This window comes from Phasianus colchicus, chromosome 29 (assembly GCF_987193195.1).
Source record: "Phasianus colchicus chromosome 29, bPhaCol1.hap1.1, whole genome shotgun sequence".
Lineage (NCBI taxonomy): Eukaryota > Metazoa > Chordata > Aves > Galliformes > Phasianidae > Phasianus > Phasianus colchicus.
Window position 1 is genome coordinate 3,381,464 of NC_143464.1, and position 12,342 is coordinate 3,393,805.

Consider the following 12,342-nt stretch of genomic DNA (forward strand, 5'->3'; position numbering starts at 1 on the left):
GGGGTCATTAATTGTGAGGGGGGCTCATTAATTGTGAGGGGGGGTCATTAATTGTGGGGGGGTCATTAATTTGGGGGGGGTTCTCTAATTCTGGGGGGGGTCATTAAGCATTAATTGTGGGGGGGTCATTAATCGTGGGGGGGGTCATTAATTTGGGCGGGGGGTCATTAATTGTGAGGGGGGGTCATTAATTGTGGGGGGGGGGTCATTAATTGTGGGGAGGGGAGGTCATTAATTTATGTTTTCTATTGGGGGGGGGGGTCACTTTTAACCCTTTCCTTTCCGTCTCTTCGCAGCCCCCCCGGATGCAGCCGCGCCCCCCCCGTGACACGGACCCCCCCCCCCCCCCCCCCCAAAAAAAAAATATAATAATAATTATTAATAATAATAATAATAATGATATTTTTTTTCGGGTTCCCCCCCCCCCCCGCTCCCCCCCTCTTCTTTATTAGCTATGAAGTCGGGGGGGGGGCGTTAATTAAGCGAGGGGGGGTTAATTAATTAGGGGGGGGGGGGGACGTTTTCCGGGTGGGGGGGGGGGCGTTAATGGTGGGGGGGGGCGTTAATTAAGCGAGGGGGGGGTTAATTAATCGGGGGGGGGGCGTTTATCCGGGGGGGGGGGAATTAATACTTTATAGGCGGGGGGGGGGGGCGTTAATTAAGCAAGGGGGGGCTTAATTAATTGGGGGGGGGGGGCATTAATACTTTATGAGCGTTTTTATGGGGGGGGGGGCGGTAATTAAGTGAGAGGGGGGGTTAATTAATTGGGGGGGGGGACGTTTATCCGGGGGGGGGGGGGGGGCATTAATGGTTGGGGGGGCGTTAATTAAGCGAGGGGGGGGGGTTAATTAATCGGGGGGGGGGCGTTTATCCGGGGGGGGCAATTAATACTTTATAGGTGGGGGGGGGGGGGCGTTAATTAAGCAAGGGGGGGCTTAATTAATTGGGAGGGGGGGCATTAATACTTTATAAGCGTTTTTATGGTGTGGGGGGGCCGTTAATTAAGCGGGGGGGGGTTAATTAATTAGGGGGGGGGGACGTTTTCCGGGTGGGGGGGGCATTAATGGTGGGGGGGGCGTTAATTAAGCGAGGGGGGGGGTTAATTAATTAGGGGGGGGGACGTTTTCCGGGTGGAGGGGGGGGCATTAATGGTGGCATTAATGGTGGGGGGGGGGCGTTAATTAAGCGAGGGGGGGGGATTAATTAATTAGGGGGGGGGGACGTTTTCCGGGTGGGGGGGGCATTAATGGTGGGGGGGGCGTTAATTAAGCGAGGGGGGGGGGTTAATTAATTAGGGGGGGGGACGTTTTCCGGGTGGAGGGGGGGGCATTAATGGTGGCATTAATGGTGGGGGGGGGGCGTTAATTAAGCGAGGGGGGGGGGTTAATTAATTGGGGGAGGGGATTCTGGGTTCTTTTGTTGGGGGGGGGGGGGTTCATTTTTTTATGGGGGGGTCCAACTTTTGCCCCCCCCCCCCCTCCCCCCCCCGCTTTGTATTCCTATAGCCCTACTCTGCCTTTACTCCAGGGTTACTCATAGGTTACTCAGGACCCCCCCACCCCCATCCCCTTAAATTTGGGGGGGGGTCTCTGGGTCTTTTTGTGTGGGGGGGGTCCCACTCCCCCCCCCCCCCTCTTTTCACCAGCCCGGCTTTGTGTCCCTATAGCCCTACTCCACCCTTACTCCAATGTTACTCCAGGGTTACTCATAGGTTACTCAGCCCCCCCACCCCATCCACTTAAATTTGGGGGGGGGGGGGGTGTCTCTGGGTCACTTTTTTTGTGGGGGGGGGGGGTCCCACTTTTGCCCCCCCCCCCCGTTTCACCTCCCCCACTTTGTGTCCCTGTAGTCCTACTCCACGTTTACTCCACCTTTACTCCAGGGTCAACTCTTACGCAGCCATTACGCAGCCCTTACTCCACCTTTACTCAGATCTTAATCTGGGCTTAATCAGCCTTTACTCAGCCTTTACTCGGCCTTTACTCAGCCTTTACTCAGCCTTTACTCGGCCTTTACTCAGCCTTTACTCAGCCTTTACTCGGCCTTTACTCGGCCTTTACTCGGCCTTTTCTCGGCCTTTACTCAGCCTTTACTCAGACTTTACTCAGTTTTTACTCGGCCTTTACTCAGCGTTTACTCGGCCTTTACTCGGCCTTTACTCGGCCTTTACTCGGCCTTTACTCAGCCTTTACTCGGCCTTTACTCGGCCTTTTCTCGGCCTTTACTCAGCCTTTACTCAGACTTTACTCAGTTTTTACTCGGCCTTTACTCAGCCTTTACTCAGCCTTTACTCGGCCTTTACTCAGCCTTTACTCGGCCTTTACTCAGCGTTTACTCGGCCTTTACTCCGCCTTTACTCCGCCTTTACTCCGCCTTTACTCAGCCTTTACTCGGCCTTTACTCGGCCTTTACTCAGCCTTTACTCAGCCTTTACTCGGCCTTTACTCGGCATTTACTCGGGCTTAACTCGGCCTTTACTCAGCCCTTAGTCAGCCTTTACTCAGCCTTTACTCAGCCTTTACTCGGCCTTTACTCGGCCTTTACTCGGCCTTTACTCAGACTTTACTCAGCCTTTACTCGGCCTTTACTCGGCCTTTACTCAGCCTTTACTCGGCCTTTACTCAGCCTTTACTCAGCCTTTACTCAGACTTTACTCGGCCTTTACTCAGACTTTACTCAGCCTTTACTCGGCCTTTACTCAGCCTTTACTCGGCCTTTACTCGGCCTTTACTCAGACTTTACTCAGACTTTACTCAGTTTTTACTCGGCCTTTACTCGGCCTTTACTCAGCCTTTACTCAGCCTTTACTCGGCCTTTACTCGGCCTTTACTCGGCCTTTTCTCGGCCTTTACTCAGACTTTACTCAGTTTTTACTCGGCCTTTACTCAGCGTTTACTCGGCCTTTACTTGGCCTTTACTCGGCCTTTACTCGGCCTTTACTCAGCCTTTACCCAGCCTTTACTCCGCCTTTACTCCGCCTTTACTCCGCCTTTACTCGGCCTTTACTCAGCCTTTACTCGGCCTTTACTCAGCCTTTACTCGGCCTTTACTCGGCCTTTACTCAGCCTTTACTCCGCCTTTACTCGGCCTTTACTCCGCCTTTACTCCGCCTTTACTCCGCCTTTACTCGGCCTTATTCGGCCTTTACTCGGCCTTTACTCGGCCTTTACTCGGCCTTTACTCGGCATTTACTCGGGCTTAACTCGGCCTTTACTCAGCCCTTAGTCAGCCTTTACTCAGCCTTTACTCGGCCTTTACTCGGCCTTTACTCAGCCTTTATTCGGCCTCTACTCGGCCTTTACTCGGCCTTTACTCAACCTTTACTCAGCCTTTACTCGGCCTTTACTCGGCCTTTACTCAGCCTTTACTCGGCCTTTACTCGGCCTTTACTCAGCCTTTACTCCGCCTTTACTCGGCCTTTACTCCGCCTTTACTCCGCCTTTACTCCGCCTTTACTCGGCCTTATTCGGCCTTTACTCGGCCTTTACTCGGCCTTTACTCGGCCTTTACTCGGCATTTACTCGGGCTTAACTCGGCCTTTACTCAGCCCTTAGTCAGCCTTTACTCAGCCTTTACTCGGCCTTTACTCGGCCTTTACTCAGCCTTTATTCGGCCTCTACTCGGCCTTTACTCAGCCTTTACTCAACCTTTACTCAGCCTTTACTCGGCCTTTACTCGGCCTTTACTCAGCCTTTACTCGGCCTTTACTCGGCCTTTACTCAGACTTTACTCAGCCTTTATTCAGCCTTTACTCAGCCTTTACTTGGCCTTTACTCAGGATTTGGGGCCATGATTGTGGGATTTGGGGTCAGAACTGCGGGATTTGGGGTCAGACCTGTAGGATTTGGGGTCAGTATTGTGGGATTTGGGGTCAGAATTGTAGGATTTGGGGACAAGGTTTTGGGATTTGGGGTTTGAACTGCGGGATTTGGGGTCAGAACTACAGGATTTGGGGTCAGATTTGTGGGATTTGGGGTCAGGATTGTAGGATTTGGGGTCAGGATTGTGGGATTTGGGGTCAGAACTGCGGGATTTGGGGTCAGAGTTGTGGGATTTGGAGTCAGGATTGTAGGATTTGGGGTCAGAAGTGCGGGATTTGGGGTCAGAAGTGCGGGATTTGGGGTCAGAACTGTAGGATTTGGGGTCAGAAGTGCGGGATTTGTGGTCAATTCTGTAGGATTTGGGGTCAGAAGTGCGGGATTTGGGGTCAGATCTGTAGGATTTGGGGTCAGAAGTGCGGGATTTGGGGTCAGAAGTGCGGGATTTGGGGTCAATTCTGTAGGATTTGGGGTCAGGATTGTGGGATTTGGGGTCAATTCTGTAGGATTTGGGGTCAGAAGTGCGGGATTTGGGGTCAGAAGTGCGGGATTTGGGGTGAATTCTGTAGGATTTGGGGTCAGAAGTGCGGGATTTGGGATCACGATTGTAGGATTTGGGGTCAATTCTGTAGGATTTGGGGTCAGAATTGCGGGATTTGGGGTCAGAGTTGTGCGATTTGGGGTCAGAAGTGCGGGATTTGGGGTCAATTCTGTAGGATTTGGGATCAATTCTGTAGGATTTGGGGTCAGAAGTGTGGGATTTGGGGTCGGGAATTTAGGATTTAATGTCAGGATTGTAGGATTTGGGGTCAGAACTGTGGGATTTGGGTCAATTCTGTCAGATTTGGGGTCAGGGTTCGGGATTTGGGGTCAGAAGTGCCGGATTTGGGGTCAATTCTGTCGGATTTGGGGTCAATTCTGTCGGATTTGGGGTCAGAACTGCAGGATTTGGGGTCAGATCTGTAGGATTTTTGGTCAGGATTGTAGGATTTGCGTCAGAACTGCGGGATTTGGGGTCAGAAGTCCGGATTTGGGGTCAATTCTGTAGGATTTGGGGTCAGAAGTGCGGGATTTGGGGTCAGGGTTCGGGATTTGGGGTCAGAAGTCCGGATTTGGGGTCAATTCTGTCGGATTTGGGGTCAGATCTGTCGGATTTGGGGTCACAAGTCCGGATTTGGGGTCGCAGCGCATTGCCGTCCCGCAGCCTTGTAGGATTTCCGGGTTCTTTTTGGGGTTTTCCCGACCCCAAAGCGGCGGCGCCCCGCTGTCACTGCTGACCCCATTGGGGGGGGGGGGCGCGGGGCCCCCGCGGCTTCGGGGGGCGGAGCCCAAATCCTACAGGGAACAGAATGGGGTGCTGGGGTTGTGGGGTTTTTATGGGGTTTTTATGGGGTTTTTATGGGGTTTGTGGGGTTTTATGGGGTTGTGGGGTTTGTGGGGTTTGTGGGGTTTTATGGGGTTTTATGGGGTCTTATGGGGTCTTATGGTGTTTGTGGGGTGTTAGGGTCTAGGGATGTTTAGGTGTTTAGGAGTCAGGATTGTGGGATTTGGGGTCAGAATTGTGGGATTTGGGGTCAGAAATTTAGGATTTGGGGTCAGAAGTGCGGGATTTTGGGGTCTGGATTGTAGGATTTGGGGTCAGAAATTTAGGATTTGGGGTCAGGATTGTGGGATTTGGGGTCAGAATTGTGGGATTTGGGGTCGGGATTGTAGGATTTTGGGTCAGGAATGCAGGATTTAGGGTCAGAACTGTAGGATTTTTGGTCAGGATTGTAGGATTTGCGTCAGAACTGCGGGATTTGGGGTCAGAACTGCAGGATTTGGGGTCACAACTGTAGGATTTGGGGTCAGAACTGCAGGATTTGGGGTCTGGATTGTAGGATTTGGGGTCAGAATTGTGGGATTTGGGGTCAGGATTGCGGGATTTGGGGTCAGAATTGTAGGATTTGGGGTCAGCTGTGTGGGATTTGGGGTCAGAACTGCAGGATTTGGGGTGAGAAGTGCGGGATTTGGGATCAGAACTGCAGGATTTGGGGTCAGAAGTGCGGGATTTGGGGTCGGAAGTGCGGGATTTGGGGTCAATTCTGTCGGATTTGGGGTCAGGATTGTAGGATTTGGGGTCAGAACTGCGGGATTTGGGGTCAGAAGTGCGGGATTTGGGGTCAATTCTGTAGGATTTGGGGTCAGAACTGCGGGATTTGGGGTCAGGATTGTAGGATTTGGGGTCAGAATTGTATGATTTGGGGTCGGGATTGTAGGATTTGGGGTCAGGATTGTAGGATTTGGGGTCGGGATTGTAGGATTTGAGGTGAGGTTTGTGGGATTTGGGGTCAGAAGTGCGGGATTTGGGGTCAGAACTGCAGGATTTGGGGTCACAACTGTAGGATTTGGGGTCAGAACTGCAGGATTTGGGGTCAGAACTGTAGGATTTGGGGTCAGGATTGTGGGATTTGGGGTCAGATCTGTAGGATTTGGGGTCAGGGTTCGGGATTTGGGGTCACAACTGTGGGATTTGGGGTCAGAAGTGCGGGATTTGGGGTCAGAACTGCGGGATTTGGGGTCAGAATTGCGGGATTTGGGGTCAGATCTGTCGGATTTGGGGTCAGAAGTCCGGATTTGGGGTCAATTCTGTCGGATTTGGGGTCAGAACTGCAGGATTTGGGGTCACAAGTCCGGATTTGGGGTCGCAGCGCATTGCCGTCCCGCAGCCTTGTAGGATTTCCGGGTTCTTTTTGGGGTTTTCCCGACCCCAAAGCGGCGGCGCCCCGCTGTCACTGCTGACCCCATTGGGGGGGGGGGGCGCGGGGCCCCCGCGGCTTCGGGGGGCGGAGCCCAAATCCTACAGGGAACAGAATGGGGTGCTGGGGTTGTGGGGTTTTTATGGGGTTTTATGGGGTTGTGGGGTTTTTATGGGGTTTTTATGGGGTTTGTGGGGTTTGTGGGGTTTTTATGGGGTGCTGGGGTTTGTGGGGTTTGTGGGGTTTTATGGGGTTGTGGGGTTTGTGGGGTTTGTGGGGTTTGTGGGGTTTGTGGGGTTTGTGGGGTTTGTGGGGTTTTATGGGGTTGTGGGGTTTGTGGGGTTTGTGGGGTTTGTGGGGTTTTATGGGGTTGTGGGGTTTTTATGGGGTTTTTATGGGGTCTTATGGGGTTTGTGGGGTTTGTGGGGTTTGTGGGGTTTGTGGGGTTTTATGGGGTTGTGGGGTTTGTGTGGTTTGTGGGGTTTGTGGGGTTTGTGGGGTTTTATGGGGTTTGTGGGGTTTGTGGGGTTTGTGGGGTTTGTGGGGTTTGTGGGGTTTTATGGGGTTTGTGGGGTTTGTGGGGTTTGTGGGGTTTGTGGGGTTTGTGGGGTTTTATGGGGTTTTATGGGGTTTGTGGGGTTTTATGGGGTTTGTGGGGTTTGTGGGGTTTTATGGGGGTTGTGGGGTTTTATGGGGTGCTGGGGTTTGTGGGGTTTGTGGGGTTTGTGGGGTGATGGGGTTTTATGGGGTCTTATGGGGTTTGTGGGGTTGTGGGGTTTGTGGGGTTTTATGGGGTTTTATGGGGTTTTATGGGGTTTGTGGGGTTTTATTGGGTGCTGGGGTTGTGGGGTTTTTATGGGGTTTTTATGGGGTTTTATGGGGTTGTGGGGTTTGTGGGGTTTGTGGGGTTTGTGGGGTTTGTGGGGTTTGTGGGGTTTTATGGGGTTGTGGGGTTTTGTGGGGTTTTGTGGGGTTTGTGGGGTTTGTGGGGTTTGTGGGGTTTTGTGGGGTTTGTAAGGTTTTATGGGGTTGTGGGGTTTTGTGGGGTTTTGTGGGGTTTGTGGGGTTTTGTGGGGTTTTGTGGGGTTTGTGGGGTTTGTGGGGTTTGTGGGGTTTTATGGGGTTGTGGGGTTTGTGGGGTTTGTGGGGTTTTATGGGGTTGTGGGGTTTTATGGGGTTCTATGGGGTTTTTATGGGGTTGTGGGGTTTGTGGGGTTTGTGGGGTTTGTGGGATTTGTGGGGTTTGTGGGGTTTTATGGGGTTTTTATGGGGTTTGTGGGGTTTTTATGGGGTTGTGGGGTTTGTGGGGTTTTATGGGGTTGTGGGGTTTGTGGGGTTTGTGGGGTTTTATGGGGTTTTATGGGGTTGTGGGGTTTTATGGGGTTTTATGGGGTTTTATGGGGTTGTGGGGTTTTATGGGGGTTGTGGGGTTTGTGGGGTTTTATGGGGTTTTATGGGGTTTGTGGGGTCTGTGGGGTTTTATGGGGTTGTGGGGTTTGTGGGGTTTTATGGGGTTTTATGGGGTTGTGGGGTTTTATGGGGTTTTATGGGGTTTTATGGGGTTGTGGGGTTTTATGGGGTTGTGGGGTTTGTGGGGTTTTATGGGGTTTTATGGGGTTTTGTGGGTTTTTGTGGGGTTGTGGGGTTTGTGGGGTTTGTGGGGTTTTATGGGGTTTGTGGGGTTTGTGGGGTTTTATGGGGTTTGTGGGGTTTGTGGGGTTTTGTGGGGTTGTGGGGTTTGTGGGGTTTTATGGGGTTTTATGGGGGTTGTGGGGTTTGTGGGGTTTGTGGGGTTTTGTGGGGTTTTGTGGGGTTTGTGGGGTTTTGTGGGGTTTTATGGGGTTTTATGGGGTTTTATGGGGTTTTGTGGGGTTTTATGGGGTTTTATGGGGTCTTATGGGGTCTTATGGTGTTTGTGGGGTTTTAGGGTCTAGGGATGTTTAGGTGTTTAGGAGTCAGGATTGTGGGATTTGGGGTCACAACTGTAGGATTTCGGGTCACAACTGTAGGATTTGAGGTGAGGTTTGTAGGATTTGGGGTCAGAAGTCCGGATTTGGGGTCAATTCTGTCGGATTTGGGGTCAGAACTGCAGGATTTGGGGTCAGAACTTTGGGATTTGGGTTCCGAACTGTGGGATTTGGGGTCAATTCTGTCGGATTTGGGGTCAGAAGTGCGGGATTTGGGGTCAGAACTGCGGGATTTGGGGTCAGAAGTGCGGGATTTGGGGTCAGGATTGTAGGATTTGGGGTCAGAACTGTAGGATTTTTGGACAGGGTTGTGGGATTTGGGGTCAGAGTTGCAGAATTTGGGGTCAGGATTGTAGGATTTTGGGTATGAAGTGCGGGATTTGGGGTCAGAACTGCGGGATTTGGGGTCAATTCTGTCGGATTTGGGGTCAGAACTGCAGGATTTGGGGTCAGAAGTCCGGATTTGGGGTCAGAAGTCCGGATTTGGGGTCAGATCTGTCGGATTTGGGGTCTGAACTGCGGGATTTGGGGTCAGAAGTGCGGGATTTGGGGTCAATTCTGTAGGATTTGGGGTCAGAAGTCCGGATTTGGGGTCAATTCTGTCGGATTTGGGGTCAGAACTGCAGGATTTGGGGTCAGGATTGTAGGATTTGGGGTCAGAAGTCCGGATTTGGGGTCAATTCTGTCGGATTTGGGGTCAGAAGTCCGGATTTGGGGTCAATTCTGTAGGATTTGGGGTCAGAAGTGCGGGATTTGGGGTCAGGGTTCGGGATTTGGGGTCAGAAGTCCGGATTTGGGGTCAATTCTGTAGGATTTTGGGTCAGAAGTGCGGGATTTGGGGTCAATTCTGTAGGATTTGGGGTCAGAACTGCGGGATTTGAGGTCAGAACTGTAGGATTTTGGGGCAGGATTGTAGGATTTGGGGTCAGAACTGCGGGATTTGGGGTCAGAATTGCGGGATTTGGGGTCAGATCTGTCGGATTTGGGGTCTGAAGTCCGGATTTGGGGTCAGATCTGTCGGATTTGGGGTCAGAAGTCCGGATTTGGGGTCAATTCTGTCGGATTTGGGGTCAGAACTGCAGGATTTGGGGTCAGAAGTCCGGATTTGGGGTCAGAAGTCCGGATTTGGGGTCAGAACTGCAGGATTTGGGGTCACAAGTCCGGATTTGGGGTCGCAGCGCATTGCCGTCCCGCAGCCTTGTAGGATTTCCGGGTTCTTTTTGGGGTTTTCCCGACCCCAAAGCGGCGGCGCCCCGCTGTCACTGCTGACCCCATTGGGGGGGGGGGGCGCGGGGCCCCCGCGGCTTCGGGGGGCGGAGCCCAAATCCTACAGGGAACAGAATGGGGTGCTGGGGTTGTGGGGTTTTTATGGGGTTTTTATGGGGTTGTGGGGTTTTTATGGGGTTTTTATGGGGTTGTGGGGTTTTTATGGGGTTTTTATGGGGTTTGTGGGGTTTTGTGGGGTTTGTGGGGTTTTTATGTGGTTTTATGGGGTTGTGGGGTTTTTATGGGGTTTTTATGGGGTTGTGGGGTTTTTATGGGGTCTTATGGGGTTTGTGGGGTTTGTGGGGTTTGTGGGGTTTTATGGGGTTTTATGGGGTTGTGGGGTTTTTATGGGGTTTGTGGGGTTTGTGGGGTTGTGGGGTTTTATGGGGTTGTGGGGTTTTTATGGGGTTGTGGGGTTTGTGGGGTTTGTGGGGTTTTATGGGGTTTTATGGGGTCTTATGGGGTGCTGGGGTTGTGGGGTTTGTGGGGTTTTATGGGGTTTGTGGGGTTTGTGGGGTTTTGTGGGGTTTGTGGGGTTTTTATGGGGTTTGTGGGGTTTGTGGGGTTTTATGGGGTTTGTGGGGTTTTATGGGGTTTTATGGGGTTTGTGGGGTTTGTGGGGTTTGTGGGGTTTGTGGGGTTTTATGGGGTCTGTGGGGTTTGTGGGGTTTGTGGGGTTTTATGGGGTTTGTGGGGTTTTATGGGGTTTTATGGGGTTGTGGGGTTTGTGGGGTTTTGTGGGGTTTTATGGGGTTTTTATGGGGTTGTGGGGTTTGTGGGGTTTTATGGGGTTTGTGGGGTTTGTGGGGTTTGTGGGGTTTTATGGGGTTTTTATGGGGTTTTATGGGGTTTTATGGGGTCTTATGGGGTCTTATGGTGTTTGTGGGGTGTTAGGGTCTAGGGATGTTTAGGTGTTTAGGAGTCAGGATTGTGGGATTTGGGGTCAGAATTGTGGGATTTGGGGCAGAACTGCGGGATTTGGGGTCAGAAGTGCGGGATTTGGGGTCAATTCTGTAGGATTTGGGGTCAGGATTGTGGGATTTGGGGTCAGGATTGTAGGATTTGGGGTCAGAAGTGCGGGATTTGGGGTCAGAAGTGCGGGATTTGGGGTGAATTCTGTAGGATTTGGGGTCAGAAGTGCGGGATTTGGGATCACGATTGTAGGATTTGGGGTCAATTCTGTAGGATTTGGGGTCAGAATTGCGGGATTTGGGGTCAGAGTTGTGCGATTTGGGGTCAGAAGTGCGGGATTTGGGGTCAATTCTGTAGGATTTGGGATCAATTCTGTAGGATTTGGGGTCAGAAGTGCGGGATTTGGGGTCAGAAGTGTGGGATTTGGGGTCGGGAATTTAGGATTTAATGTCAGGATTGTAGGATTTGGGGTCAGAACTGTGGGATTTGGGTCAATTCTGTCAGATTTGGGGTCAGGGTTCGGGATTTGGGGTCAGAAGTGCCGGATTTGGGGTCAATTCTGTTGGATTTGGGGTCAATTCTGTCGGATTTGGGGTCAGAACTGCAGGATTTGGGGTCAGATCTGTAGGATTTTTGGTCAGGATTGTAGGATTTGCGTCAGAACTGCGGGATTTGGGGTCAGAAGTCCGGATTTGGGGTCAATTCTGTAGGATTTGGGGTCAGAAGTGCGGGATTTGGGGTCAGGGTTCGGGATTTGGGGTCAGAAGTCCGGATTTGGGGTCAATTCTGTAGGATTTTGGGTCAGAAGTGCGGGATTTGAGGTCAGAACTGTAGGATTTTGGGGCAGGATTGTAGGATTTGGGGTCAGAACTGCGGGATTTGGGGTCAGAATTGCGGGATTTGGGGTCAGAAGTGCGGGATTTGGGGTCAGATCTGTAGGATTTGGGGTCAGAATTGCGGGATTTGGGGTCAGAGTTGTGCGATTTGGGGTCAGAAGTGCGGGATTTGGGGTCAGAAATGCAGGATTTGGGGTCAGAACTGTGGGATTTGGGGTCAGAAGTGCGGGATTTGGGGTTGGGAATTTAGGATTTAATGTCAGGATTGTGGGATTTGGGGTCAGAACTGTGGGATTTGGGGTCAATTCTGTGGGATTTGGGGTCAGAAGTGCGGGATTTGGGTTCAGAAGTGCGGGATTTGGGGTCAGAACTGTGGGATTTGGGGTCAATTCTGTAGGATTTGGGGTCAGAAGTCGGGATTTGGGGTCGGAATTTTGGGATTTGGGGTCAGAACTGTAGGATTTGGGGTCAGAAGTGCGGGATTTGGGGTCAGAATTGTAGGATTTGGGGTCGGGATTGTAGGATTTGGGGTCAGAAGTGCGGGATTTGGGGTCAGAACTGTGGGATTTGGGGTCAGGATTGTAGGATTTGGGGTCAGAAGTGCGGGATTTGGGGTCAATTCTGTCGGATTTGGGGTCAGAAGTCCGGATTTGGGGTCAGATCTGTAGGATTTGGGGTCAGAAGTCCGGATTTGGGGTCAGATCTGTAGGATTTGGGGTCAGAAGTCCGGATTTGGGGTCAGAAGTGCGGGATTTTTGGGCAGGATTGTAGGATTTGGGGTCAGAAGTGCGGGATTTGGGGTCAG

General features: G+C 51.9%; 1 protein-coding gene across 4 annotated transcripts in view; it reads left to right on the top strand.

Annotated features, from left to right (window-relative positions):
* CDK16 (cyclin dependent kinase 16) overlaps positions 1-347 on the top strand; it is a 101,847-nt gene extending 101,500 nt beyond the window's left edge. For 2 of the 4 annotated variants that reach the window (XM_090126776.1, XM_090126779.1), the window contains exon 17: positions 297-347. Coding sequence is in view for 1 of the 4 variants with exons in the window: in XM_090126778.1 (XP_089982904.1) it covers positions 297-328 (32 nt within the window). In the remaining 3 variants the exon portion in view is untranslated. The remainder of the gene's footprint in view (positions 1-296) is intronic. The other 2 variants (XM_090126778.1, XM_090126777.1) reach the window with 2 other exon arrangements.
* The last annotated feature ends 11,995 nt before the right edge of the window (positions 348-12,342 follow it).